The 24,463-nt window shown below is 45.1% G+C and overlaps 1 protein-coding gene across 4 annotated transcripts in view; it reads left to right on the forward strand.

Moving 5' to 3' along the window:
* Positions 1 to 152: 152 nt before the first annotated feature.
* Positions 153 to 24,463, forward strand: part of SEPHS1 (selenophosphate synthetase 1) — a 32,908-nt gene continuing 8,597 nt past the window's right edge. The window contains exons 1-7 of one of the 4 annotated variants that reach the window (XM_077897185.1): positions 153 to 309; positions 3,103 to 3,372; positions 9,177 to 9,280; positions 11,611 to 11,718; positions 12,721 to 12,875; positions 17,201 to 17,291; positions 19,630 to 19,729. In XM_077897185.1, coding sequence (XP_077753311.1) covers positions 3,180 to 3,372; positions 9,177 to 9,280; positions 11,611 to 11,718; positions 12,721 to 12,875; positions 17,201 to 17,291; positions 19,630 to 19,729 — 751 coding nt within the window. In that variant the 5' untranslated portion in view covers positions 153 to 309; positions 3,103 to 3,179. Of the gene's footprint in view, positions 310 to 850; positions 997 to 1,755; positions 1,887 to 3,102; positions 3,373 to 9,176; positions 9,281 to 11,610; positions 11,719 to 12,720; positions 12,876 to 17,200; positions 17,292 to 19,629; positions 19,730 to 24,463 lie in introns of those variants that run through there. The other 3 variants (XM_077897182.1, XM_077897183.1, XM_077897184.1) reach the window with 3 other exon arrangements.

Below are 24,463 nucleotides of genomic sequence, written 5' to 3' on the forward strand. Positions count from 1 at the left end.
CGCGGCCCGCCGCCTCTTAAAGGGCGGTAGGCGGCCCTTAAAGGCCCCTCGCGCGCGCGGCGCACGGCGGCCCGGTACCCGGCAGGGGCCCGGCGAGGCAGGCCGAGCCCCCGCGGCGCCCAGGCGCGGCCCGGGCCCTCGGGCCCTCCCGCCCCCCGCCGCCGCCGCCGCCGCCGCCGCCGCCGCCGCCGCCGCCGGGAGCGGCATTTTTATTCAGGCGACGCTTAAGGGAGCCCGGCCGCGCCCGGTGCATTGTGGGAGCGCCGGAGTCCCGTTTTCGGGAGGAGGAGGAGGGCGCCAAGCGAACCGGTAAGCGCCCGGCTCGGGGAGGGGGGGCGCGACGCCAGGCTTAAAGGGGCACATTCGTCCGCGGGCCCGCGGCGGCCGTGCGGATCCCCCTCCGGGCCGCCCGGGCCCGCCGGGAGCCGCGCACGGCCGGCGCTCCCCAGCGCTGCCTGCAGAGGGGCCGAGCCAGGGCTTGGTGGGGCCGCTTTAAAAAAGAAGCACCGCCCGCGCCGCCGCCGCCGCCGCCGCCGCCGCGCGCGGAGCCGGGGAAGGAGGGAGGGAGCAGAGGGCGGGGGAGGAGTGGAGGGGGAGGGCGGCGGCGGCGACGCAGGGGTTAATTTTTTCGCCCGCCGACATTTTTGCGCGGCGGCCCGCGCGCGCGGCGGGAGAGCCCAGGCCGGTGCCCGGGGCGCGGCGCGCGGCACCTCGGGGCCCTCCCCGCCCCCCCCTCCCCCCCGGCCCGCGGGCGCCGCCTGGCCCTGGGCGCCCCGGGCCGGGATCCCGCCGCCGGGACAGCGGGAGGGCGGGCATGGCCGGGCCGGCGGCGCCGCACAAAGAGCCGCGGCCCCGCGCGCCTTCCGGGGCGGCCCCCGCGCCCTGAGCCGCCCCGCGCGCCCGCCGCATGGACCGCGCTCGGCCCCCGCGCCCGCCTGCAGCGCTGCCCTTTGTTCGCGTGCGGGGCCCGCGCGGCCGGGGGCCGGGGGCAGGGAGGTAGGTGCCGGGCCCCGCGCCGGGCTCCCCGAGCTCCGCCCGCCCGGCGCGCCCGCCTTTGCGGGGGGGGGGGGGGGGATCAGGTGGCCGAGAAGGAAAGGGTTAACCGCCTTTAAATATTCATATCATTGTTTTAAAGGCGTCAACAGGCGGCTTCTGGCTAGCAGTGCACTCCCTCTTATGCAGACTTACTCCCCCCCTCGCCATTAATAACCATTTTCCCCAAGCATCCCCCCCCGGACCCCCAGGTCTCTCACATTCACCCTCCAGAAACTAACTTTTGCAAGATTTCGGGTGTGTGTGTGTGTGTGTGTGTGAGATGGGTGTCCCTCGTTCCGTTTAGTATTTTAATGACTCCTAAGTGCTTTTTTTTTATTATTTTAAATTTATTTTTTTGACTTAAGGTGTTTTTAGACTTTTTTTTTTTTCCTCCCCCTCTTAAAAATCTGGGAAAATAGAAATTAGGTTGAAAAGGAAGTTAGCTTCCCCAAGTTCCCCGCCTCTTTCTGGAGGAGGGTGGCGGTGGTTTAGGGTTGGAAGTAGGAAAATAACTGGATGCCTCGTGAGTTGGATTCCCCCCCCCCCCCCGCCCCTGGTAGGAGTGAGGCGGTGTTAAATGCGAGGCGTTTTGTGAGCAAAGGACTGTTTTGTTCCAAACTCTTCCAAGTCAAAGTGCTGTTGGACTCTTCCTTAACTCTAAAATGGCTTCAGAATTCCCCTCTGGGTAATTTGCTTTGCTCTCCTGACACCCTTCTTTCCGACAGGTTGTTTTCTTGAAATGTTGGAAGCTTTACTCCTGCACGGTTGTAGGTTTCAAGCCAAAATGATTGCTCACCCCAAACATGCTTTTTTGTAAAGACGATTTGGATTACTGCCCAAAGTCTGGCTTTGTGAGATTTATTTTATTTTATTTGTTTATTGTGCGTGTGTGTGTGTGTGTGTGCATGCATGTGTGTGTGTGTGTGGTTTATTTTAAATGAGTGATGTCTTTCCCAGGAGATCAGAAACTCTATAAATGGGAATTATGTTCTTAATCATAAATTTTATAGGGGAAACTGACTCTAAAACTTGGGGTGTTTGTAATTCTATGCCCAATAAAATACCATTCTGGAGGTTTGTAAACCCTGGGAGCACATGTAAGATTCTGGTGTAACCTCCCAGACTTCGGATTTAGAAGAGTTCACCCTAGAAACTTCCACAGTATCAAGTACCATGACTGCTAGTGATTTAAGTGCAGTTTAATTTCTCATTTTAGTTCTGCAGTGAAACCGTAATGAGCAGGAGCAAGCATATTTTGTCAATGATGTGTGTGTACTGGTTTGTTGGGCGGGATGTTTGCTTTCTAGGAAAGAGCACTGCATTAAAACATTAAGAGAACTTTCCACTGCTGTCTTGGAGAGGATTAACCTTGCTGCGTTAAACAGCCTTTCCACTTTTCAACTTGTGTTGTTCAGTGAGGCTTCCTTAGTTTTGGATCATGTTGTACTTTTGGCTCAAAGTGAAAACCTGCTTTTCTAAAGTTGAATTGAGCATCATGAAGAATTCCATCAGATGCATTTCCATCAACATCCTTTTGATGTTGCAGAGTGTCTGGTGGGCATTTTATTTTTCTGTTTGAGACAGCAGAAGATATTAAAAGGTTTTCCAGAAAAGTCCCTTTAGCTGGGACTTCTAATTTCAAAGCCATAGTGTTTCTAGGCTGACAGATGAAGTGACTGGAAGTTTTTTCACAATGCTGGCCGCCAGAAGAACCTTTGGGACTTGCTGCTGAAAATGGCCTTGTGTCTTGTGCCAGCTGGCCCATGGTACCTTCTTCAGGGGAGGTGTCCTGTCCCCCTCAGAGCCACAGTGACAGCAACACAGACGTCAGATCTTCTGTAGAAGAAGATGTCTGTGGTGGTACAGTCCATGTTTAAAATGATCGTTCCGGCTTTTGCATCACCGTAAGGAACTTTTGTGGCCTCTGATCACTGCCAGATCCCTGGGGTCCGGTTGATTTCAGCTCTTTTCACACTTACTTGTCACTGTCCTGTATATCCACCTGAGGCTTAGCAAGTACTGGTGAGGATTCTTTTAATGATGTCTTTGTGTTTGGGTGATACCTAGGTGGATCCGTAAAGAAACCAGCCGGCTAGGAGAGGGAGGGGAGGAGCCCAGCTGTGAGGTGTGTGTTCCCAAGAACCATGTCTACGCGGGAGTCCTTTAACCCGGAAAGTTATGAATTGGACAAGAGCTTCCGGCTAACCAGATTCACTGAACTGAAGGGCACCGGCTGCAAAGTGCCCCAAGATGTCCTGCAGAAATTGCTGGAATCCTTACAAGAGAATCACTTCCAAGAAGATGAGCAGTTTCTGGGAGCAGTTATGCCAAGGCTTGGTATGTGAACCATTATTTCTTTTATACTTCCCCAAGGAAGAGCATCTTGGCTGCAGTTGTAGTCAAGGAGTCAAAAGCCAAATTTCCATCCTCCCATGGTGCCTTTTTTAAAAAGGCTCATTTCTACGAGGATTCAAAGAGCACAGCCACAGTAACTATCTGATTATTGTAACTTATTTGGAGGAAGTACTTGGAAAGCATCAAGAAACGGGCTCTAGCCATTTTTAAACTGTAAGTGTGCAACTGAGACAATTCTATTACAGTAAGAGTGTTTTTCGCTAAATTGAATTTTGTAGTTAGCTGAGGATTAAGCAGAAACTCCTTGATTTCTGTCTTAAAATTTTCCTTAAAGTGCTTGCATTCTCTTCCTTCGCCTTAGGAGAGGTGGTGCTTCCCTGTCACTGTGTGGTGCTGTGAGGGCAGTGACTGGGTTGCGGGGGAGCTCAGAGGTTCCTCTGCAATAAGCATTGTTTGATGAGCTCGGGTGGGGAAGAAGGAGAAGCCTGGACTAAGTCTGCCTGACCCTGGGACATCATCTGGAATTGAGAGTGTTTTTTTTTTTTTTTTTCTTTACTAAATTCCTGATGCTTTCATGGTTTGCCTCTTCCCAAACACAGAGCTCAGAAATTCTAGGCTACCGGGATACTGTTTATTAGCTCTCCTTGTTTGGTGCATTAAGGACGTGGCATGAGACGGTGATCACTTTGCCTTTTGAATGTTTGGCGTGTAGTCTAGGAATTTGAATGTTTGGTAGTCCTGCTGTGTGACCTGATCAGCTTTCTTAATCCATTTTTCACCATTTTATTGTGCAGTTCTGTCTTACAACCCAGGACACTCCTTCTCTGATATATAAAGCAAATATAAAAGCAGAGCTGATGGGGCACCTGGGTGGCTAAGTCGGTTAAGCGTCTGTCTTCAGCTCAGGTCATTATCTCGGGGTCCTGGGCTGGAGTCCCACAGCAGCTCTCTGCTCAGTGGGGGGCCTGCTGCTCCCTCTCTCTGTCAAATAAAACCTTTAAAAAATAAAAATAACGAAAGCAGAGCTGCTTTGGTTGGGAGAGAGGAAGCTGCATGCACTCTAAGGGTCTGCAGGGCTGACTCCCAGGAGTTCAGTTTGCAAACCAGCCTCATCTAGCTGATGCCGGAGCATGGAGAAATACCAGCTGAATGAGTTGGATTAGATACTGGCTTGTCAAGAAATAAGAACTAATGAGAAAGCTGTCAGAGAACTTTGTCAAGAGAAATAAGCTGCCAAATGGGCAAAAACAAATGGCAATAAAAACTTATGGATAGGGCAGCCCCGGTGGTGCAGCGGTTTAACACCGCCTGCAGCCTAGGGCGTGATCCTGGAGACCCTGGATCGAGTCCCATGTCAGGCTCTCTGCATGGAGCCTGCTTCTCCCTCTGCCTGTGTCGCTGCCCCCCTCCCCCCCCCCCGTGTGTGTGTGTCTCTATGAATAAATAAATAAAAACATCTTTTAAAAAAAAATGGAAAAATGGATCAGGTGCTTGGGTGGCTCAGGTGGCTAAGCATCTGCCTTCGGCTCAGGTCATGATCCCAGGGTCCTGGGATCAAGCCCCGCATCAGCTCCCTGCTCAGAGGGGAGTCTGCTTCTCCCTCTCCCTCTGCCCATCCCCTCACCACCTTGTTCATGCTTGTTCTGTCACTCTCTCAAATAAATAAAATCTTTAAAAAAATATATCATAAATTAAAAAAAATAAACTTATGGATACAGTAGTAATTCCTTTTTAGAACTTCCTGTCAACCTTACTGAGCATGCCAGGCACTGTTAAGCACTTTGAGAATGAGTCAGGTCAGTCACTCCTTCCCTCCACCCCGTGATGCTCAGGAAGGCCGAGCAACCCATGTCATTTGGTGAGCAGGACCTGGAATCCATGCTTGCTGACTCCTCTAACCACCAGACTGTCTGTCATCTGATTTCTAAGTCCAACATGTTTGAAGTGAGAAGCGGGGCGGCTATAAGCTACAGCCTAGCAGTGGTGGAGGAGACAGATGTCCACAGCAAGGGCAGAGGCAGGAGAAAGTTGCTTGCTATGAGAACACTGTAGCAAAGAAGCCTAGTCTCCTAGGGCTTTTGAGAAGTAATTGGAAGCCATGACCCTTTGCCAGAAAAATGCGCACTCACAAAATTGAGCATTCATGGCATTCTCCAGGGTGGATGGATCCCAGCTAACCAGCAAAAGGAAGCACAGTAGGAAAACCTTGTCCAGAAATGGTAACATCTGGATAGCCAAAGCTTTGCTTGGGAATCAGATCTAGATTCATGTTCTGGCACAGTCACCAAGTGTTAATCTGAGCCACAGTTTCCCAATCTATAAAATGAAATGACAATACTTACTTTTTGGAAGTACCAGAAATGATCTGTGTATGTATATGTACCACGTGTATCTTTACCCAAACAGACACGTAATAATAGATGGATGCCAGTGTGTCTGTTTTTAAGTTATTTTTCTAAAAGAGTGTCCGCTTTCCTGGATTGTAAGATGGTGACAGTTGTTAAATGTACTGATTTATTAGATGTATTCTTACTAAAGAATTAAGTATTTCTTGCCTGGGACTAAAGAGCTATCAAGTATTGATCACTGCCGGCGGTGGTGGTAGGTTAGTGTGAGCATGTGGATTCTTTTTCTTGATGGTTTCAGGCTTGCTGAAAACCCAGAATTTCCCACCACCCACTCGTAATTAAATACACTGCTCTGTCTGGTATTTGAGGCTTCCTCCACCCTGTGGTATTTTCATCTGTTACCACCTGCCCTTTCCCTGGACAGTCCCTCTCCCAACTTGATCCTCTGGTTTTTCAAGGCCAGTGGCCCATCTCAGATATGCCCTGCCCTCTCCCCCCCAGTCACTGTGGACCGGTGCTACACAAAGAAATACCATGTGAGCCATACGTGTAATTTCAAATGTCCTAATCTTTTTTTTTAAGCATCAGGTGAAATTAATTCTAATATATTTAACCCCACTTAAACACATAATTGCTTAAAATATTACTGATGAAATGTTGGCTTTTTGGTATACATGCTCGAGTCATCAGTTAAAAAGCTCTGTTGATACATATAAATAGAAACTAAATCCTTCACAAATGAAATTTATTTAATTCAAATTTAGGAGTAACCAAAGTAAAAACTTTTTTTTTTTTTTTTTTTAAGATTTTGTTTGAGAGAGGGGGAGAGAGGGTGAGAGAGGGTAAGAACTTGAGTGGGAGGAGGGGCAGAGGGAGAAGCAGACTTCCCGCTGAACAAAGGTGATGGCGATAAATGGTGGGGCTCCATCCCAGGATCCTGAGATCATGACCTGAGCCATCCAGGGGCCCCGATTAGAAACATTTAAAGCTAACATTCAGCAACTATGTTCAGTCTCTCTTTCCATGGTCCTGTAGTTTACACATGAAAACCCCAAAGAAAACTACATTTCAACTCTTTCCTAAAGCAAACAGTAACATTCTCAGAATGACCTGTTGGGATTATCAATTTAGAGAGACTCAGTATGAGTAAAGTTGTGGTTCTTGCCCTCTTTCCCCTTAAGCGCTCAAACACAGCCCTCAGGTGAAGTTTCTGGGAGGTGTGCACATATAGTCATTGAGATGAATTATCACAGGTGTTTCCACTTAATGCACATGAACACTCACAACCTGGGCAGTGTGCTCCATTGTCACAAATCTGTGAAACATGCCATCCGGACCCTCCCTTGCCATCTCTAGTAGCAGAAAATAAGCCCGCCTTTGCAAAGTCTAATTCATTCATTCATTCATTCATTCATTCATTCATTCATTCATTCATTCAGAGAGAGAGGCGCAGAGATACAGGCAGAGGGAGAAGCAGGCTCCATGCAGGGAGCCCGACATGGGACTCGATCCTGGGACTCTAGGATCACACCCCAGGCAGCAGGCAGCGCTAAACCGCTGCACCACCGGGGCTGCCCTTATGATTATTATTTTTTTTTATTAAACTCGATTTTTAGTTTTGTGATACTAATAATGGATCAAAAGCTGGGAAAATAAGGTCCCCCTATGACTCGGCCTCTAGTGGGTATTTTGCGGTTGTGGTACTGAGGCTAGTTGTACCATAGCAGTTTTACTCAAGCAGACTATGAAAGGTACTCAAGTATTCATTTCACTGTGACTCAGATATGACTGATTTGTTTGTTGCATTTGGAATTCTGAATTAAGAAGGTCCCATTGACTTATTTCCTTTGGTATTTTATCTTGATTTTTTCCTCTGCCTTTAGCTCTTGGGCTGCGAAGTTGAAATCCTCATAAGGGGACTGGAGGGCATCCTTTCGAGAGAAGTGTAGGGAAAGTGCTCAGTATTCAACTTAGGCCAGTCTAAATTTGAAAATAACTACATTACAGGTGATTCCCAAAGAAATGTTGCCTCTAGTAGCTTAGTTTGGGCTACTTTTAAACTGGACTCAGTAAAAGGGAATTATTTCTAATTAGATCATCTGTTGTCCATATTTCTAAGCATTTAGAAATAATTTTTAATAAATTGAAATATTTCCGGGATCCTTGGGTGGCCCAGCGGTTTAGCACCTGCCTTCGGCCCAGGGTGTGATCCTGAGGACCCGGGACTCAAGTCCCCACATTGGGCTCCCTGCATGGAGCCTGCTTCTCCCTCTGCCTGTGTCTCTGCCTCTCTCTCTGTGTCTCTCATGAATAAATATATAAAATCTTTAAAAAAATAATAATAAAGGTAAATTGAAATATTTCCTACAGGCTTATTTAGCAAAATATTTTCCCTCTTTATAGTGTAAGTTAATAAAGGTGACATTTACAAGTTTTCCACAAGAGGAATAGAATGGAATTTTAAAGTCTCTTCTTAAACACATTTGGGAACCTATATAACAGCTCACGTAGGCACCACGGTGTATGTACATGCTTGATTGGAAATGGTGAATACCTGTTTCAATTTTGTCTTTTTCTTTTCTTTCTTTCTGTTTTAAGGTATACCTGACATGGGGCTTGAACTCCCAACCCCGAGATCAAGAGTCACACACTCCTCTGAGTGAGCCAGCCAGGCAGCCCCCCTCCTCCCCTTCTCTCTCTTTGTCGTTTTCATTTTTGACTAAAATAGAGAAGTAATTATAACATTTTTTATATGTGTAAAAGATTTTATAGATTTTCTGTTGGGAGGGATCCCTGGGTGGCTCAGCGGTTTGGCGCCTGCCTTTGGCCCACGGCGCAATCCTGGAGTCCTGGGATCGCGTCCCACATCGGGCTTCCGGCATGGAGCCTGCTTCTCCCTCCTCCTGTGTCTCTCTGCCTCTCTCTCTCTCTCTCTCTATGTCTATCATAAATAAATAAATAAATAAATAAATAAATAAATAAATAAATAAATAAATAAATAAATCTTAAAAAAAAAAAGATTTTCTGTTGGGGAAAATAATGCCTAAAGATCTACTCGAAAAGTAACTGTAGATAAGACAACTCAAGTTCTGTTGTTGCTTTCTTAGCTTTAAAGAAATTCTCTGTGGTGTCAGCCACGTGGTATGCTAATACAAAGGAACAATTTCCATTGGAGGCATCAGTAAAGCTTAAAAACTGTACCATATTGAAGTTGAATCTTCATGACTAACAAATTTTATTCTCACTTTCCATCTTAAGCTAGTTATGTTTCACGTTTATTTCAGTTACGCTTCTTGATAGGAAACACATTGGTTTATTGGCAGGGTGCAGTGTTCCATACGTGTCGTGCATAAGACTGTTCCTATCCGGAGCACGGATGGTATGAAATGAAGGGCTTTTCCTTTGATTTTTGGATGCTGATGACTTTCATCTTTGCAGGCATTGGAATGGATACTTGCGTCATTCCTTTGAGGCATGGCGGTCTTTCTTTGGTTCAAACCACGGATTACATTTACCCCATCGTTGATGACCCTTACATGATGGTGAGTTTGACGCTGGTGGGTGTTTACGTCTGGAATTGCTCGTGGGTTGGGGCTTTTGTTACATGCCAGTGGTTCCCATCCCACTACTGCCCTTGCAGCCTTTGGGTCTGGCCCCGCTTATACTTGGTATGGTTCCGTGTGTGTGTGGAAGGCAGTTGAGGCAGGCGTGGGAAGCCCCCTGCTGCCCTAGTATCTGAGTGTGTGTCTGTGAGAACACCTGTTGTGTCCTCAGCATGTCTTTTGTGACATGCTTATAGTCTTCTTTCGTTTGTTCTCTGACACTGGTAAGCTCCACATGCCTGCATCTCAGGCAGCAGGACTGATGCTAGAAGTTTCCTTCCAGAAATACAGTTCAGCCTCTTAACCACAGTTAAAACTTCTGGATGGTTTATTCCAATTCTGGTCAATACCCACCTCAGTGTGTTAGGTGCCACCGTGTGGAATATGTACTTGAACTGCTGCATTTTAGTTCCTAGCTACTGATCGTGGCCTGCCAAATCTATTTCCCACTTGCTTAGTGCATGGTTATACCAGCAACCCCATCGTCTACCTGACTTTAACTCCCTGCCCTACCAGACAAAGAGCTGACGAAGTGACCGGGGACATCCTGCTCTTAGGAGATGGGCTGACGTGTGTGCCAGGGCACTGGACTTGAGCTACACGCGTGGGGACAGCTATGTGCAGGGAGGAGGAAAGTCACTTCTCAGGCGCCAGTGACAGGCATACACTTGACTAGAAACCCGTCTGGCCTCTGCACTCGCTGTGTTCCATCCCCAGGACCAGCACTCCTGAGAGGCTGAGGCATGCCACACCCAGGCCCCCACCTGACCCGGGGGCATAGGGGGCTAGTTCCAGAGCTCAGTCTTTAGCCAGCATCTCTTCAAAGCATCAGAGAGGATAGAACGTCGCTGCAGCCCCAAGCAGTGGTGGGCACCTCCAAGTTGCCAAACCCCAGTCACCCCTGCTGTTGATGCTTCTGAGCTCACTGCCAGTCTGCTAGGAAGTCGTAAAAAAAAAAAAAACCTTGAACAGTGAGCCAGCTGCTGAAATGATCACACTTGGGAGCTTGATTATCCTTATGTCAGAAGAACAATTTGTTATCTTCTCCTTTGCAGTCTAGAAATGACAACTTACATTTATTATTTATTTATTTATTTATTTATTTATTGATTGATTTATTGATTGGATCGGGGTTGGGGGAGGGCAGAGGGAGAGAGAGAGAGAGAGAATCTCAAGCAGGCTCTGTGTCCAGCACAAACAGAGCCCAACACGGAACTCTACCTTTTGACCCTGAGATCATCACCTGATGATGATGATGATGACTCTTGAAATTAAGAGTCTGATGCTCAACAGACTCAGCTACCCAGGTGTCCCTGTTTTGTTTTGTTTTAAGATTTTATTTTTGAATAATCTCGATACCCAACCTGGGGCTCGAACTTACAACCTCAAGATCAAGAGTCACTTGCTCCATCCACTGAGCCAGCCATGGGTCCCCGACAACTTGTATATCTCCGATTTAAAAAAATCTGTATTACCTTTTTTTTTTTTTTTTTTAAGTTTATGAGAGACAGAGAGAGAGAGAGGCAGAGACAGAGGGATAAGCAGGCTCCTCGAAGGGAGCCTGATGTGGGACTCCATTCCCGGACCCAGGATCACGCCCTGAGCTGAAGGCAGACGCTCAACTGCTAAGCCACCCAGGCGTCCCTGTTACCATATTTCTATTGAATTAAAGTTCTTTACTAAATAATAGTTTACTGGACATGCTTTTTATGTGCTTTAGAAAACAGTCTGACTTCAGGCCTGGATGTTTTTTCTCTTCTATTTTTTAGTTTCTCAAGCAAGATGTTTTTCCTGTTTATCTTCTATAGCCTTGAAAAGAAACTACCAAAATTTCTCCATCCCTATGTTATAAAAAACGTCTTCTCTCTAACCAACAAGGTGAACATATTTTTAGAGTCTGTTTAGGATACGTCACTGTTTCCAAGTTTGCTTTAGGACACTTGTTTTCCAACCTTTCCATTGCAGACCCATCTGCTCCAGCCTGCCGCCCCAGCATCTGCCCCCAATCCCCATTTCCCATCTAAATGAATTGCGGGCTTCTCCTGGTATTTAGAATGGGAAGCAACACGGAAATTATTTGTTCTGCACAAAAAAGAAGAGGCGGTCATGGGAATGTCAGAAAGTGGGAAGGAGTGGCCTAGTGATTAAGAAAAGGACACAAAACGGGGACCATGTCCCTGGAAAGTCCCCGAGTTCTCCTGGGAGGTGCTCTATAGGCCCTCACGGAAAGTCCCCCAGTTGTCATTTCTCACCCCTCCCCTCTCTTCCAGGGCAGGATAGCATGTGCCAACGTCCTCAGTGACCTCTACGCCATGGGGGTCACGGAATGTGACAATATGCTGATGCTCCTTGGGATCAGTAATAAAATGACTGACAGGGTAAGTAGTCTGTTGTCTTGATGGCATCACTTGCCTGGGTAGCCCTTTGTCCCCTATCTGTAACGTGAGGCACCCAGGCTGCGTGGCTCTCCTGCTCTGTCGGGCTCCCCGTTTATTTCTTGGCAGCTGTCCATAAATTAAAATAGAGAGTCTGGCCTCTTGTTTTCGTTTCTACCACCTGCTTCCCTTCCTCTCTTCCAGGTAGACTGAAGCCAAGACAGGCATGTTGGTTTGCTTTAATAAAGTCGAGGCCGCAGTACTAGCACGTCCCCCAGGCCCACCGTGGTCCAGGCCCAGCCTTACAGATGCAGGCCCAGGGCACTTAGGGCATTCAGGGCGGGCGCCTGCCTCTGCCTGCTGCTTCGGTCACTGCTGGAGGCGGTGCAGCGGTGGGGAGGGGGGTCAGTGTGTTCACGTGCTCACACAGCAGTGTCCGTGGCCTCGCTGCCGGTACCTGCCGTTTGACAGAGATGATTTCCCCTTAGATTGTTTTTGAAAGGTATCTGTTCTCATGCCTCAGAAAGAGTTTCACTGTGCCTCATAGAAACGAGTTTTCCGCCGGCCCTTTTGTGCTCCCACAGAGTGTGCTTGGGTCTTGGGTCCCTTACAGCCTCTGCAGGAGGCATGTGGATGCATGCAAAGCTAGTCTTAGAATTCTGAAGGACCACTTCAAGAGCTGGCTTTCAGATTCAGGGCCCACTTGGGTGTCCAGCCATATTCGAGTTTTTAGTTCTGTGTTGTCTGGGTTTCATTCACATTGTAACCTAGAGCGACTTCCAGCTTCTGATAAAATGGCTACAATGTAAACTGTTCCTCCTCCTTTCTCTGCCCTGGCTGTCAACCTCAAGACTCCCTTTAAGGATTGTAGATTATAAGTGTATATAATGCTTTATTATATACACTTATAAGTGTAGATTCTTTATTATTATAAGTGTAGATTCTTTTCTCTAGGTGTGGAACTGAATTATGTTGACTTTTAATTTGTGTTCTTTTAAACCCTAGGAGAGGGATAAAGTGATGCCCCTAATTATACAGGGTTTTAAAGATGCAGCAGAGGAGGCGGGAACGTCTGTGACTGGTGGCCAAACGGTGTTAAACCCCTGGATTGTTCTAGGAGGAGTGGCTACTACTGTCTGCCAGCCCAATGAATTCATCATGTAAGTTGATTTTGTTTCACATCACCTGGCCTGATTCTCCCTTTCTTCTTAATTTTTTGGTAGAGAATTATTGACATATAAATTCGCATCCCGTCAATGGTCTTTGGTATTTTTACAGAGTTACATGCCCATCACCAGAGTTGATTTTAGAACATTTCGTCACCCCAGCCGAAGACCCATCCCCTTCACTGTCACTCCACGTTACCTGTGCTCCATTCTGCCTTCTTTCATGTCACATGATACTAGCATAATATATTTAAGGTCCGTTTTGTAGTACTTTATGCCTGTTTGTTTTTTAATTTTGAGGTGAGGTTTTTCCACCCCCCCCCCCCGAAGTACAATTCATATAACACAATTTCACATCATCATAAAATACAACTTTTTAAAAAAATGTTTATTTATTTGAGGGGCACCTGGGTGGCTCAGTAGGTTGTCTGCCTTCAGCTCAAGTCATGATCCCCCAGGGTCCTGGGATTGAGCCCTGCATCAGGCTCCCTGCTCAGCAGGGAGTCTGCTTCTCCCTCTCCCTCTGTGTGCTCCTCTCTCTCTCAAATAAATAAACCTTTAAAAAATAAAATATTTATTTATTTGAGGCGGGGAGGCTGCGGGGGGAAGGAGAGGGACAAGCAGACACACAAAGAATGCAGAGCCTGATGTAGGACCTGAGCCAAAACCAGAGTCAGATACTTAATGGACTATGCCAGGACCCCCATGAAATTCAGCTTGTTAAAATATACACTCCACTGGCTGTTGATAGTCACAAGGTTGTGCAACTGTCACTCCATCATCCTTGTCCAATTCCAGAACATTTTGATCGCCTCAAAAAGAAACCCTGTATTTATAAGCAGTCACTCCCAATTCCCTCCCCCACCCACTGCCTTATGCTCTGGAAACCACTAATCTACTTTTCTGTCTTGTGAATTTGCCCATTTTATTGTATTTTGTTTATTTGAGAGAGAGAGAGCATGGAATCAATCATATGATATATCAGTATTTTGTGTCTGGCGTTCAGTTAGCGTGCTGTTTTCAGACCCCATGTTAGAGTGTATGTTGGTGTTTCTTTTTTTTTTTTTTTTTTTTTTTATGTTGGTGTTTCATGCCATTTTATGGCTAAATGATGTTCATGGTATGATAGACCACTGTGTGTTCACAGTTGATGGTCCTTTGGGTTGTTTCCACCTATTAAAATGGTGCTGCTATGAACTTATGTGTGCAAGTTTTTGTGGACCTAAATTCCATTTCCCATGGTTATATACCTAAGAATTATCGAGTTGTGTGGTAACTTTATCTTGAGCAACCATCACACTGGTTCCCAAAGCAGTGGCACCATTTTTACATTTGAAACAGCAGCATTGGGAACACCTGGGTGGCTCAGTGGTTGAACATCTGCCTTTGGCTCAGGGTGTGATCCTGGGGTCCTGGGATCAAGTCCTGTGAGGAGCCTGCTTCTCCCTCTGCCCTCTCTCTTTGTGTCTCTGATAAATAAAATCTTAAAAAAAACAAAAACAAAAACATGGGCAACCTGGGTGGCTCAGTGGTTTTGGGCTGCCTTCAGCCCAGACTGTGATCCTGGAGACCCAGGATCAAGTCCCATGTCAGGCTCCCTGCATGGAGCCTGCTTCTCCCTTTCTCCCTCTGCCTGTGTCTCTGCTTGCCCCCCCCCTCCCCCCCGCCCCGGTCTGGTCTCTCATGAATAAATAAATAATCTTTAAAAAAAAAAAAAAAAAACAGCAACATAGTAGAATGGCAGCGTCCACATCCTTGCTAGTACTTGTTCTGTTATCTTCATGTTTGGTAATAGCCATCCTAGTAGGTATAAGGTGTGAAATTGGCATTTCCCTGGTAGGTAATAACATGAGTGTCTTTACTTTCCAGCCATTTCCCGGATCTTTGGGAGTCTCTCTCTTTTTTTTTTTTTTTGAAAGATTCTCTCTTAATACAAGTTATTAACTTTACATGTTTGATGTCTTCTTAAGAAGATGTTCAGTTTTCTGAAGGAACTAGAAACTCCATTTGTTTTCCTTTATTTTTTTTTTTAAGATTTTATTTTTTAGAGAGCGTGAGTATAGGAAGAGGGAGAAGCAGACTCCCTGCTGAGCAGGGTGCCTGATGCGGGACCCAATCCCAGAACCCTGGGATAATGACCTAAGCCAAAGGGAGATGCTTAACTGACTGAGCCACCCAGGTGCCCCTGATTTTTTTTTTTTTTTTTTTTTTTTTGGTGCCCCTGATTTTTTGTTTGTTTGTTTAATTTGTTTTTGTGGATAAGTACTAACAGAAAGTGTTCATATGATTCAGTATTAAAAAAATACAGAAAGATCTACAATGCAGAGTCCCTTCCTCATTCCTCATAACCAGTTTTCCTTCCTGGATGAGGCAACTGCTTTTACCAATTTTTAGTCCATTTATTATTGATATTTAGATTACTCAATAGTTTTGACATTACAAATAGTGCTTTAATGTGTAACTACATACATAGATCATTGTGGGTATGTGTATCTCTTGGTAAGAAATTCTTCAAAATAGAATTGCTAAGTCAAATATATATGTAGAGTAATTATGATAGATCTCTCCAGACTGCCCTTCATGGAGGCTCTGCCAACAGTGAATGGGACATCCTAACCAACACAGCATGGTAACAGATCTCTTGTTCTTTGCCAGTCTGCCTGCTGGCTTTAAACCTTACTCCTTCGTGAATAAAGTTGAGCCTATTTTTCATATATTCATATATGTCTTTTGCCCATTTTTTAATTGATGAGAGAACTCCTTTTAGAGGTGCTATCTGATAGCTTTCATGTTAAAGGTCTTGCATTTTACTTAAATCAGAAAGTTTTGTTTTCCTATGTTTTATGTTGGTAGTTCTCAAACCTCCACACAGAGGACAAGAGATCCTGGAGTCCATCTCCCTCACAGATTTCAGCTTTTCAGTAGAAAAAGAACTTAGCAGTTGCAAAAATTTGAGAGGAGAAAATAATAAAACAAGCTTCAATAGATTTTTTTTTTTTTTTTTGGACAACAGCATGTATATTTAGTTTGTAAAACATGAATGAGCCTCCACAGGTGGTTATATTTCATTAAATAGTGCCTATAAACTTAAAAATAATGCAGTAGTTTTATTGCATGTAACTTGATGGTAATTTTTGTGGGTGGCACATGACCTGTGATGGTGCAAGAATATACCGGTGTTAAGTTGTGGCTGAGTCAGAATCAAAGACATTTATGGGGGCGCTTGGATGGCTCAACAGGTTAAGCGTCTGCCTGCAGTTCAGGTCATGATGCCAGGGTCCTGGGATTGAGCTCCGTGTCAGGCTCCCTGCTCAGGAGAGAGTCTGCTTCTGTCTCTCCTTCTGTGTGCTCCTCTCTCTCTCAAATACATACATAAAATCTTACTCGATGGTAGGGGGAGGCAATGGGGGATCCTGGGGTAGAGCCCCACATCGAGCTCCCTGCTGCTCCCCTCTCCCCCCTGCTCATGCTCTCTCTCTCAAATGAAATGAATAAATAAAATCTTTTTTTAAAAAAAAAAAGACATTTATGTTTTCAGGTCTAGTTTTTGGAAAATCAGTTTCCTACATACTGTTACCAAATTAACATTTTTCAAAGGTAGTGAATACAAATGTCACAGGATGAGCTGAGGAGCTAGTTACTGATTGTAAGTCTGGTCCCCTGGCTTTGTAATCGATGTGGGTCAGTGTTGGAGGATGGAGTGGCAGGGTGGACAGTTTGACCCCAGGCGGGGAAGACCCCCACGAGCAACTAGTAGGATGTGGTATGAGCATTTGGCATGGTGGGGGGAGGGATCGGTCTTTGTGGTTTTAGTGTTGGCCTTTTATCTTTAAGACAGATAGCAACCAGGGAGTCTGTCTGGGTGGCAGGTAGGAAACGTAATGTTGGTCAGTTTGAGTTTGAGAACTTTGCTGAAATCACCACAACGTTAGACCCACAGATTGGAGCCTCGTCCCCCCGCGTCTCTCCCTCCTCTAGGATGGTGGAACCACCTCAGTTGCCCCAGAGCCATGGAGAGGGGGGTGGGTCCTGAGAATTACACAGGAGCAGGGCTGAGCCAGGGCCCGAGGAGGCTTTTGCCTTTGAAGACAAAGTGATTTGCTTCTTCCTCCATTCTTGGGGGCTTGGGGTGGGGGGGGGCTGCAGGTAATTGGCAGACTCTTCAGTTCTTTGAGCATTGCTGCTGTCCTGGCGGTGGTTTGTTTAAATGTGTTTTGCAGATGTGCATACATTTTTACCAGCCTTTCTGGTTCTACTGAGAGTGAGTTTATATCCCTGATTACACTGACTAGAGTCTACTGCCTTGTTCTCTCCTTCAGGCCAGATAATGCAGTCCCGGGGGATGTGCTGGTGCTGACGAAGCCCCTGGGGACGCAGGTGGCTGTGGCTGTGCACCAGTGGCTGGACATTGTGAGTGAAGCGCTGCCTGCCGGGGACTGGGTGTGGACGGGGATAGCACGTTTTCCGAGCCCTGGTAGTTTTTTTGTTGGTGGGTTTGGGGAGCAGGGCATTTGCTCTGCACATCAGGTCAGCTGAGTATCTCCGTCTGCTCCTGCCAGAGTACACATGCTCGAGAAGATGTGTCTGCTCCAGAGCAAGCACTGCTTCTCATCCAGAAGTCAGCCCTTCCCCTTGCACCTGTTTGCACACATTCCAGATCTAGATCATCTACACATCTGCACTCTGTCTTCCACAAATGAGCCCCTTTAGTTCCGCTTCCAGGGAGGGTTGTATCAGCTATGTCCTTCAGAAATTGTAGAGAGATTGTCTGTCTTCTTTTTTAAAAAAAAAAAAAATATTTATTCACGAGAGACATGCATACAGAGAGGCAGAGACATAGGCAGAGGGAGAAGCAGGCTCCATGTGGGGAGCCCGACCTGGGACTCGATCCCAGGACCCCAGAAGCCTTCCCTGGGCCGAAGGGAGGCGCTCAACCGCTGAGCCACTCAGGCGTCCCTGTCTTTTATTAAATCAAGGTTCCACATATTGAGTGCTCTAGCGCTCATATCTTAAGTATCACTAAAAAAAAAAAAAAATCATAGAATATATGGAAAGTGTAGTGTTTGGGGGTATAAATATGGGCAGGGTTGTTGACACTTTAAATTTTTATTCACTAGGTTTTTGGCGGTTTTGTTTGGTTGTCTTTTTAAACTAATTAGTAACTGCAACATTTTGTTATCTATCCCATGGAGAAAGCATCTAGAATATGAAGATAGTTATCCTGAGTCACTGTATCACTGAGCTGTGATCACACTTCATTTAGGGTTTTTCTCCTTGCCATAACAATACAATAATTAATACAGTTGTGGCCTAGTCTCACATATCTTGGTGCTTTTAATTTCTGCCACTGTCATCTGAACCACCATTACTGAGAAACAGTCGAAAAGGAGTAACAACTTTATGTTATTTATCAACCAGATACATCTTACTTGATACAGAGAGTAGATGGGACGCCTGGGTGGCCCAGCAGTTGAGCACCTGCCTTCCGCCCAGGGTGTGATCCTGGGGTCCCGGGATCGAGTCCCACATTGGGCTCCCCACATGCAGCCTGCTTCTCCCTCTGCCTGTGTCTCTCATGAATAAACTCACTCTTAAAAAAAAAAAGTTACAGCAGAGCAGAGAAAATCCCTAAGCCACATCCTTGAGTTATTTTTCCCTTCTATCTGGTGATGAGGGGAGATTTCCCAACAGGTAGACTCACCCATAAATCAGATTGCAAGGCCTTCACGGCTAGTAATCCACAGTGGCTCTCTAAGCAACTGCCAGGGTCTGAGTAACCTAGCCAGGTTGACAAAGGAGCCTCCAAGATGAGAGGTTTGGGATCCTTCTCCCTACCCCCAACCTGACACCACCTTTACTTTTTCTTTTCTTTTCTTTTTTTTTTTTAATGCTCAGAATTGAAAAAAGCAAGGCACAAAGATTACCTAACAGCATAAGACCCTTTCATAAAGGTCAGAAGCAACCAAAGAGCATATTGTTTTGGCATCTGTGTGTATGAGAATATTCTCTCTTGTATGGCAGGAGTTGGACGAGTATAAAATTCAGAATAGTTGTTAGCTCTGGGGGAGATACAGAGAGGTGTGGGTTAAGGGGGAAGCACATGGATGGACTTGAGTTACTGCGTTGGGTGGTAGGTTACTGGGTATTATTTAAAAAAAAAAAAGAATGCCTGGATGACCATATCGTGATGCTACAGTCTTTGAAAATCAGACTGAGGACAAAGGGAAACCTCTTTTCACCTGACCTTTGTGACCTCCTCTGGTCACCCAGGGCTGTCGGGGTGCATGCAATCAAACTGTTTACATCCATCAAGATGGCTCAGTGCAGAAAAGTAAAAGTATAATTGTGTGAAAATGCAAGCCTCAGCTTGTGAGGGGAGATGAGAGCATAGGACAGTGTGATCTGTGCCCCGCGGTGGGGAGGTGGGGAGAAGCCTCACTGCATGCACGCTGCGGCCCTGCGTCCTGCTGGGTTTACATGGCCAGGAAACTGTAGTATGTGGCCAGGACCGCAGAAGAGGGGGGGTTGAAAATAGAAAAATTGCATGGTTCAGCGTCTAACGAGGCACCTGAAACATTAGTCACAGGAAGAGAAAGTTAGAAAACTTCACTTTATGTACAAAATTAGATCAATGAAACCCCCAGAAGATGACCCCTCCCCCCAAAATACGCTCTTTTTCTTTGAGTGGTTAGAAGATGAATCACATTTTTCCCCCTCTTTTCCTCCTAATCTCTGTTCCTGTTACTAGCCTGAAAAATGGAATAAGATCAAGCTAGTGGTCACCCAAGAAGATGTAGAGTTGGCGTACCAGGAGGCGATGATGAACATGGCCAGGCTCAACAGAACAGGTATCGGGGCAGGAGGGCTCATCTCTGGCAGGGATCGGCTAGATGGGAAACATTTTAGGCTTTGCGGGCCACATACAGTCTTGGCTGCCTTGCCCCCTGTCCCCTGGCACCAATTTGTTAAACATGTTAAAACAAACCAAAAAAACCCACACTCTTGGCTGGAGAAACAGGCCAGGGGCCAGATTCGGCCAGTGCGGGAGAACCTCTTCTATTGGTGCCTGGCTTGGGGCCCTTAGTCACTAGTGGGAGTCCAGGTACACTGTGTGTTCCTGTCAGAATTGTGTCTTAAATGTGACTTGCAAAAAAGAAAACGAAGACTATGAATTAGGGGAAACATGTTAGATGAGGTCGTGAGGTCATGACCGCTCTTCTACAGCACGCTTTCAGCTATGTCCCTGGGGTCCCAGGGCACTGTGGCTCTCCCTGTGGTGTAGATTCCCTCACAGTGACAACGGTGCCAGGCATAGAGAAGCAGCAGAGACTATGGACAGATACATGAATTCAGTTTCAACTCACAGAGTTGAGGTTATATTTTCTTTCTGTTCCTTCCAGTCCTACATTTCTGGGATAATAGGCAGTATTGAATTCCTTTGTGCCCCAATAAAAATGGGAAAGAAATTTGTATAATGTGTTTTCAAAAGTCTTTAACATATCAATTCAAGGTGTTTGCATTGTTTACTTATAATTCCCACGTTTGTGTGCATAAATGAGTAATGGCATTATATCATCATTTTTTCTTTATATTTCATTTCTTGTCTAGCTTTATTTGTTTTTTAAAGATTTTGTTTATTTATTCATAACAGACACAGAGAGAGGCAGAGACACAGGCAGAGAGAAGCACACTCCCTGTGGGAAGCCCGATGCAGGACTTGATCCCAGGACCCTGGGATCACAACCCAAGCTGAAGGCAGTTGCTCAACCACTGAGCCACCCAGGCATCCCCTTGTCTAGCTTCTTAATACGGATAAAAAATAGTAATAATAAAATAGTGGCTACCAATTATCTGGTAATTACCGTGATAGGAACTCAACCTGCTTTCCTGTTTAATTCTTAGGACAGCCTTGAAGGTAGCTGCTGGTATCCTCAGTTCACAGAGAAGTAACTTGCTCAGGGTCACAGAGCATGTCAGTGGGAACCTGGGATTTGAAAACTGCTGTTTACAACGCTTTGAAGTATCACAGTCTGTTCTTTCTGAACAGCTAAGTAAGAGATTGAGGCTGTTCCACAGTCTGTATGATAATTGAGCAAATACTTTAGTATGACACGAAGTTTCAAAGGCAGGTTAAAATGAAACCGGAAAGTTCAAGAACCATAGTTATCTTCTAGAAAGCAGCATTGCATGCCAAGGTAATTACTTGATATAGTTCAAACATCTTCTACTCTCTCCCTTTTTTTTGGCTTTCTTATGTATGTAGAAAATATCAGTCCTATTAAATAATTAAGAAGGAAGCTTGGGGCACCCAGGTGACTCAGCCAGTTAAGCATCTGCCTTTGGCTCAGGTCAGAATCCCAGGGTCCATCCCAGGATGGTGGGATGGTGCCCTTTGTTGTAGGGCTCCCTGCTCAGCGGGGAGTCTGCTTCTCCCTCTCCCTCTGCTATTCCTCCTGCTTGTGCTCTCTCTCAGATAAAAAAATATAAAATGAAATGAAATGAAAAAAGAGAAGAAACTTTATCCAGTTTTACCACCCAAAACCGCTTCTGTTAGAGTATATTTGTTTTCTTTCAGAATTTTTTTCCTGTTATTGGTTAGTGGTTTACTGTTGTTTTATTATTCGTGTTTTCAACTAGTGATTATCATACATTTATTTGTATTTGGAATCTGCTTATATTCACTTAATATGACTGAATTCTTTTTTACACATTATATAGCCCTAGTATACTTAATTTTTAATGCCTGGATGGTCCATTAGAGAGCTGTAAGATAAGAATTCGTCTTTTGCCCACTCCTGAATAGTTTTTTGGGTGATCACATTTCACATTTTTCCATAGTTTGTTTTTTGCATTCCAGGAATATTTCGTTGGCTGTATTCCACGTCACACTTTGTCCTTAGATGCTTCATCACTTAGCTCCAGGGCTTTTTCTTTGCGTTTCTCTACTCCTGTGCCACTCACACTGTTTAAGGAGTCCTTTCCCCTTTTTTGGTTCTTCAAATAAAATCGTTTCATAGTAAGAAAGGGACTTGTAATGGTTTAATTTTATTTGTATGAATTTTCAGTTTGCTTGTGTTTGAGCATGTAAGATTCTGCGTCCTTACTTTTGTATACTGCTGGTCATGACAATGTGGCAGCTTATGGAGGAGTATTTGATCATATCTAGCAAAATTACGTGTGCATTTATTTTGACCTCGCAGTCCTACTTCTGTGACTCTGCCTCAAAGCTCCACTTGTCAAAATAGGAAATGGCATGTATACAAGACTCTGCATTAAAGCCCTGGTTATAACTGCAAAAGGAGGAGACAATCCAAATGTCCATCAGTAGGTGTCTAGTGTACGTGCACACTGGAATGCTATATAGCCACTAAAAAGGAATGCAAGGTCTTTATTCCCAGATGCTCTAAGATAGGATCAAATAAAAAAGGGACAGAAACGCGTATACGATGTGCTGCATTTAGTGTGTTTATGTGTGAGTAGTATGCATTGTATACTTTTAAAAAGAAACCATGGGGGGATCCCTGGGTGGCTCAGTGGTTTAGTGCCTGCCTTCAGCCCAGGGCCTGATCCTGGAGTCCGGGGATCAAGTCCCACATCAGGCTTCTTGCATGGAGCCTGCTTCTCCCTCTGCCTGTGCCTTTGGCGCTCTCTCTCTGTGTCTATGCATGAATAAATAAATAAAATCTTAAAAAAAAAAAAAAAAAGAAACCATGGAAAATCATTAATAAAAATAATTACATGTAAGAGGAAATTAGGGCGGAAGTAGACCTCTTTGAAGTTTGCCTTCAAAATGAATGTTTTCTGTAGTTAAAAAATTATATTAAAAATCGTATAGCTCACAAATCTAAACCAAATATTTTAAAAAGCTGCCAAAACCACATGGGGAAGAATTATTTCAAATTACTTTGAACCTGATACTTTCTTTCTTTCTTCTTTTTTTTTTTTTTTTTTTAAGAACTTATTTACTTATTCATCAGAGACACAGTGAGAAGCAGAGACAGGAGAAGCAGGCTCCATGTGAGGAGCCTGATATGGGACTCGATCCTGGAACTCCGGGATCACACCTTGTGCCAAAGGCAGATGCTCAACCGCTGAGCCACCCGGGCATCCCAAACCTGATATTTTCAATGTGTATCCTCAGGACAAAAACCCACAAAGATATCTCATTGTATTCAGTGGGCTTTGTTTGTGAGATTATCGGGCTAGTATGATAAAGCAAGTAAGTTAATATAGTTTGGAACAAAGATTTTAAGAATAAAAAGAAGTAAAAAATAAATAGAAAGAAAAAAAAAAAAAGTAAGCCCAAAAAAGCCAAGTTAATAACTGCAATCTTTACTTTGGAATTATTAGTATGAACTCAAGATTTTTCCCCCCCTAAAAATGTTTTTTTCCAAGCCTGTTGAAAATAGTAGGGAATCCCTGGGTGGCTCAGCAGTTTAGCACCGCCTTCAGCCCAGGGTGGATCCTGGACACCCGGGTTTGAGTCCCACATCGGGCTCCCTGCATGGAGCCTGCTTCTCCCTCTGCCTGTGTCTCTGCCTCTCTCTTTCTCCTCTGTGTCTTTCATGAATAAATCTTTTTTTTTAAAAAAAGGCATAGTAGAAGCAGCAATAACCCACTAGTAATGAACTCCTGGTGCCCAGATTCTGATCTGAAAATTAACATTTCCCATGAAAAAGTGCCAGGTCTCCTTTGCGAAATGGGTGATTCCAACTCTGTGAAAGGAAGTACAGAAGATAAGCCTGGGACCTCCTATGCCAGAGGGTAATAGAGGTATCCACGAATGGGTAATGTCACAGCACCAGAACTTGAGGAGGCTCCCACCAAATGGGGCAGGAACATTTTGAACATCAAGAAGAGTGACTGAAGCCAGATGAAGCATACCAAGTATCTGTCAGTGAGACCATAACGATAATTAAAACTTTTTGGCTACCTTTGGAGGTTGCTAGAGCACTAATGTATTCTGAAAATAAATTAATTAGGAATCAGTCACACATTTCACCTCTCTTGTACAGACTGTATTTCAGGAAATCTAAATAAGTTGTTTTTAAAATTCCTTAGAATAGTCCCTTCTAATAAATGCAAGAAGAATAATGGAATCACACACTTGACATTTTGCTGCCCGCTTGATTTAACAAGCCTCAATAACAAGCATCCATGGTTTCTAAAACCATTAGGTGAAAGGTTCATGTGGAAGTGATAAGTGCCCCTGGTCCCCACCAATGAAGTACTCTTGCCAGAAAAACTGAACTTGAATCTATCTCATCAAGCCATGGATCTGTCTGCGAGGATGGGCAGTATGTAAGGTAGCAGGACATGTCACCATGAAGGAAGATGGCAAAATCCAGAACACAGGAACTTTTACAGAAAAGATGACTGTTTCTATAACAAATGCACGCCCCATAGTGGAGAAGAAGGAGAAACTCTTAAAAATTCAGAGGTTTAAGAGACCTCTGTTAAAGTATTAATTGCATTGGAATGATAGTAGTATTGTGGTTAACAAGTTATTTTTATCTTTTAGAGTTCCATATTGAAATATTTACAGATGAAGTAGTCTGACTAGGGTTTGCTTCAGTGTTACC

This window comes from Canis aureus, chromosome 5, assembly GCF_053574225.1.
Source record: "Canis aureus isolate CA01 chromosome 5, VMU_Caureus_v.1.0, whole genome shotgun sequence".
Lineage (NCBI taxonomy): Eukaryota > Metazoa > Chordata > Mammalia > Carnivora > Canidae > Canis > Canis aureus.